At 33.7% G+C, this 6,108-nt stretch overlaps 1 protein-coding gene across 1 annotated transcript; it reads right to left on the reverse strand.

Moving 5' to 3' along the window:
* Positions 1 to 682: 682 nt before the first annotated feature.
* Positions 683 to 3,575, reverse strand: LOC145571838 (putative disease resistance protein At1g52660). Its single transcript, XM_081630873.1, has 2 exons — positions 3,379 to 3,575; positions 683 to 2,829 (listed from the first exon to the last, which is right to left on the reverse strand). The coding sequence occupies exon 2, from the start codon at positions 2,814 to 2,816 to the stop codon at positions 1,560 to 1,562; it is 1,257 nt and encodes a 418-aa protein (XP_081486999.1). The 5' UTR covers positions 2,817 to 2,829; positions 3,379 to 3,575; the 3' UTR covers positions 683 to 1,559.
* Between the last annotated feature and the right edge of the window lie 2,533 nt (positions 3,576 to 6,108).

The following is a 6,108-nucleotide window of genomic DNA, read 5'->3' on the forward strand; positions in this document are numbered from 1 at the left end:
GAAAATACAAATTGGAGAAAACAAATATTTGTGACTCGAATGTTTAGATTAGGAGCTTGAGTTATATATCCGGTGTAATGTATTAACTCTGTCAAATTTAGTTGTTGCGTGAAGTCACTGGCTTACAAAATCAGGATTCAGGAGAGTGGTGCAAGGTAGGAGCTGTCTGCAGTAACTAAGGCTGTGATTTGAGTTATCAAAACTTCGTGTTGTATATTACGTAGTATGTGATAAGAAAAAAAATAATAATAATAAAAAATAAAATAAAAAAAATGCAGTATATACCCATGTTTATATAATTCGTACCAAGCTAAGCTTGACCTTGTAGAAAGGAGAACACCTTCCAAACTCAAGTTTGAGGGTTCAATCTAGAATGCAGGCACTTAGGAGAAGGGATTCCATTACCCTAATCCCACTCCCAAAGTTTCTATCACACGAACCCTGGCTGAATTGACTTGTGAGGGAGAATTGGAGAAGTGAGAATTGAATTCAATTAACTTAGAATTCGATTTGAAGATTGAAGGACTATAACAGGCAAGACGCGAGAAAGCCATGGAAAGAACAATGAAAACAGTCAAACCCACAAGGTTGGGCCAAACTTTAAAACCCAGCACAGGGTTTACTCATTTTTATCCATTCTGAATATATTTGCACAATTGCACTCTTTGCCCTTGCATCAGTATTGACCATCATTTCAAATCTTGCATTGCAACTTCCAAAGCAGGAAACAAATACATTGTTTAGGGGAAAATTGATTCACGAAATATAAGTATACAGCAGCAGATATACAGAACATTGCCATAAAAAATAATAAGATCTGATCTCCCTTTCTCTTACTACATGGAGAAAATGTTGGCTGCTGGCAAGGGATGAAAAAACAGAATCATCCTCGTAAAATCAAAATGTGAGTCACTGAAGCCATTCTCTGCCTGCCAGAAGCTGTTAGGCTAAAATCTTCTCCTATCAGTTGAATCCCTGCAGCATAAATATGAAGGTGATTCCATAGTAGGATGGACAACTAGTAAGATGCATCTACATTCGCATCAGCAGCAACTTGGATGGCATGACATGGGCTGTGAGGAGCCGCATCCCACAAAATATACTAGTAATTTGGATGATTCGTCACCAGATGTTGTCAGGACAAGTTATGCAAAGAGGGAACAAAACAAAACAAAGATTAAAACATAAGATAGTCACGAAGAGATAGACACATGATGGACCAGTTGCTATCACAGCTTAAAAATTCTACTATAATCATGTTATATAATTAAATGCCAAAAGCATAGTTAATCAAAAAGAAGTTGGGTAAAAGCCAGAGGAATCAGTATACTTCTATGAATGCCTTCCCTGTCAGAAGTTTTACTCCTTGTTTCCTAATGTGAGCCTGAGGGTGAGTTTAGGTGTATAGCTTACCAAGATAGCGTCATTGGCTATATAAAAAAAAAAAAGACTCAACAGATACATCTAATTGTTCTCTTGATGCCGAGCTCCTTGAGCAGCTAGTTCACAGTATTATCAAACATGCCTCTTGAAGAACAGACAACTGAAGATCTACAGAATCACAGTGATTCAGTTAATTTTATGCTCCTGCTTTCTGACACAAAAGAACTTCTCAGATAACTGCCGACTCCCACCCAACCAAGAGGCATTGGAGAATGAATGATATCCTTCTTTAGCCTTTTACTCTCTCGCTCAAGTTCAGGAATTATTGGAAATTTGTTCTCCAACTCATGACATCCTGATCGAGAAAGTTCATACCTCCATTCACGGGGGTCAACTTTGCCACACATGTAAGTAGCTAAGTTTACAATCTTATGTGGCAATCCGCAACATGTTTTCACAAGTAACCTAGGCATGTCAACAAGGGAAGACACAAAACCCTTGCCAATTCCAGCTTCGAGCTTGAACAATTGCCATGCTGCATCTTCTGAAAGGCGCTCAACTTTGACCGCCGCAAAGCGTTTTAACATTCTCCATCCCAAGGTCAAGGTACTTAATACCACCTTGCACTTGCTTCCTGCTGCAGGGACTGGAATTCCTATGAGGTCCATAGAAATATTAGCTTCATGTACATCAGCAACACCATCTAAGAAAATTGCAAAGCTGCCAAGACCTGCAAGTTTATGTCTCAACATAGCAGCCCTTACATTTAAATCATCACTTGAAAGATCACATTTAACAACTGCTGCAACAGCATCTTGCACACACTTGACAGTGAACTTATCAGGGGAAGGGACCCAAAAAACATAATCAAATCTGTCTAACGCATAGTTATGCAGGTGCTTCATCAAAAAGGTTTTACCAATTCCTTTTTCGCCATGAATAGCAATCCTTCCAGCCTTGTCCCCTTCCAACAGAAGCTTAAGCTGGTCCAAAGTCTCAGAAGCTTCTTGGCCAACTACTTGTTTAACTGGTAAATGTAAGCCATGACATAGACCTCGAGCATCAGACAAGGCCTGATCAAGGAGCACAGCACCAATTTTGTCATGATCTCTCATATCATCAATCAATTTGCTAACATTCCATCTCATCCTTGCATCACCCACAAGGAAGCTCCGCCATTTTCCTACTTCCCTTAATACGCATCGCGCTTTCTTCACGAGTTTCTCACCGTCGGCCATCCAATCCCAGACGGCATGATCTCGCTTTCGCTTCTTGCCTTGAATATAAGAGATTTCTCTCTTAATGTCCTGCATCCTAGCAACCAAGTAGTCAGTCTCATTCAAGAGGATTCTTTTCCTCTCATCAAGACTGGCTACCCCACTTAAATAACTTAAAACCCCAAAAATTCCCATAAATATAGCACCGACCTCCATTGCAAACACTTTCCTGTATACAATTCAACCCGTAAAGATTCCATCTTTCCTAAAATTACATAATATCAAACTCTAAATCCGATTTCAACAAAACCAATCCTTACTTTTCAATCATTATATATATAATTCAACACTTTACATGAGATTAAACAATAATTAAAGCTTAATGCAAAAAATGATTGAAAAAATAAAATAAAATAAAATTGGATGAATTAGAAAATCCTTACTTTTCAATCATTATATATATAATTCAACACTTTACATGAGATTAAACAATAATTAAAGCTTAATGCAAAAAATGATTGAAAAAATACCATAAAATTGGATGAATTAGATGAAGCTTAAACAGTAAAAACTGCTATCATAACAACAGCAACATAAAGTGATCAAATACAATTACATTTGGATGATTGATTTAATAATTGTTCCGATATGAATTATTTCACCCAAATAAAATGAAGTATATACTATAATCACGAATAATTTAAATTTAAAAAAAAAAATATAATGGGAATAAAACAGAAATCTGAAATTGAAGAAATTAAATAATTATAACAATTACCTCAGATTTGACGGAGCTTAAAGAAGAAAAAAAAACTGTAGTCGTTGAATCAACGTAAAATCCAAGAGTATATTCAGATGCTTGCACAAAAAAGGGTTTAACAATATAAGCAATTGCGCGTATAACTGGGTACTTTCCAAGCAATTTCCTTTAAGAAAGATAACTTATATTCTTAGCCATGAAGACCAAAATTTAACCTTTTTTTTCTTTCTCTGTCTTCAACTTTGTCTTTACTTACTGTTTTCCTTTTTCCTAATTGGAAAATGGAAATAATGGAGGATCATTTAGAAAGAAAAATAGGATTTTTTAAACTTTTCAAAAAAAAAAAAAAAAAATTGTACACAATTGATTTATTAGCATATACTGAATAATATTAGAGTTATATTTTCTTTTTTTTCCAATTTCAAGTAACTTTAAAGCTAATACAATTTTGTTTAAAAAAAAACGATACAATTTAAATGTAAATAGAGGATGAAATAAGTTTTACAATTAATTTCAATCATTAAAACCTATTCTGATTTACTGAAATGAGCTGAAATGAACTAAATATTTTATGAGAGAAGGAAATTAGGAACTGAAATAAACTGAACTGAGCTGATTGGAGCTAAACTAAATTAAATTAAAATTAAGCTGAAGAGAACAAACCCTGAAATTTGAATTTTAGTCATTTAAAAAGTGTTCATTTACTAATACATCATACTCTACTTTTCTTTTGCGACCGTAATTTATTACTTGCTCTATCACTTTTTAAGAAACTTTTCACAATATTTTACTATACTATTTTTAGTAGACCTCTCAACTATCATATACTTTCATATTTTCTTAAATTTAGGGCGTGTTCGGCGCTAGCTTTTGAGTAGCTTTTAGTGTTTTGACTTGGTCAAACCACTACTTAACAAAAAATGTAAATGTTTCGCAAAATAGTGGTTAGGGTTGCTTTTAGTGGTGGAGATAGCTTTTATGAAAAGTTAGAATTATTAGCTTTTGAAGTTAGAGGTAGCTTTTGAGTTGGCCGTTGAAAATTTAATCTATAGTTTAAAAAATAAAATATTTATATGTAACAATTAGTCAACCGCTACTTTATCGAACACTTACACCTAAATTATCTATCTTCACAGCTAACAACTTATTGACAGCTAACAGCTACCTACACAACTAACAACTACGTTCACAACTAACAATCACCTTCATAGCTATATTTTGCCGAACATGCGTCAGTTGATTGAAAAAAAGATTTGATATACGTAGTAGTTCAAGACTACAAGTAAAACAAGAAGAGTGCTTAGCTCTTTTAACCCTACTATATCTTCAAGAATTATACCAAGGAATTGGGGTACAAAATAAAATGTACTTGCTACATCTCACAATCTCACAAAACATTCTTCATAATTTATTATTGTTCTAAATTAGCTTGAATTTGCTCAAACGCTGGCAAGTCAAATCTTGGGAGAGATAGCAACATGATGGATGAGACATGAATTTTGACAATACATGACAGTATGACACAAAGATATCATTATCTATTAGGACTATCACATCAAAACCCAACAACTAATTAATTAGGTTTAGATAAATACCACCAAAATCTCAATAGTTAATTAACTGTAGTTTTATGCAATGATAACACAATAACAAGCCACTAAATTCGTATTTTGAGTCGCTGGTCAACAGTGTCACATCAAGTGACCGGCTAACACACACCAAAATATTAAGCGGATAGACTAATTGAGTAACTCCTGAGCAAATAATATACCACGTGCATTTGCACAAATACATTTTAATCTATTACTCCATTACATTCTTTTTATTCTTCCCATTTAAAATCTTAGTAATATTCACAAGTGAAAGAATCTTTAACTTATTTCAACAAGAATGTACCCATGCTAATATATAGAGTATATATTATATGGAATTGTACAATTATATAATAGTTATATAAAACATTATATACTTATACAAATTTTTACATGTTGCCGGTGTTACTTATAGGGGGGATTACTCGTTTGGTCATGGGTTACTTGTAAGGTTTATTTTCTTTTTTAATTTTTTTTTAACGGTTAAGGATTACTTATTCTGGGATTTCTTGTTTAGTCAGGGGTTATTTGTGGGGGGTTACTCATTTGGTCAGAGGTTACTTGTAAGGGTTACTTTTTTTTTAACGGGTAAGGGTTACTTATTCAAAGGTTACCCGGTCGGTCAGGGTTACTGTCTTATTCAAAACGAGCTAACCGACTGAGTAAGTAAACCTTACAAGTAACCCTTGAATAATTAACCCATATAAGTAATCCATGAGTAAACTCCTACAAGTAACCCTAAATAAGTAACTCCTACACGTCATCTCTGAATAAGTAACCTCTACAAGTAACCCTGCCACGCTTGAAAACGAGCTAACCGACTGAGTAAGTAACCCCTACAAGTAACCCCTGAATAAATAACTCATACATTTAACCCCTGAATAAGTAACTCATATAAGTAACCCCTGAATAAGTAACTCATACAAGTAATCTTGCCACACGGTATGGCAAGCCACACAGAAAAATTGTTGCATGATATAGTTATGTTAGGTCTTATTCAATTTGTCTTAATGATTGATTTATTATATTCAATTGTTACATTATCTTACAATATATGCAATTCTATATATGGTCAAAATAATATATTGATATTGCACAAAAAAGAAATATATATATATATATATATATATATATATATATATATATATATATATAT

This window comes from Chenopodium album, chromosome 12 (genome assembly GCF_948465745.1).
Source record: "Chenopodium album chromosome 12, dcCheAlbu1.1, whole genome shotgun sequence".
NCBI lineage: Eukaryota > Viridiplantae > Streptophyta > Magnoliopsida > Caryophyllales > Amaranthaceae > Chenopodium > Chenopodium album.

Excerpts from the sequence above, each read along its gene's own strand:
- LOC145571838 (XM_081630873.1), bottom strand. The coding sequence starts at position 2,816 with ATGGAGGTCGGTGCTATATTTATGGGAATTTTTGGGGTTTTAAGTTAT.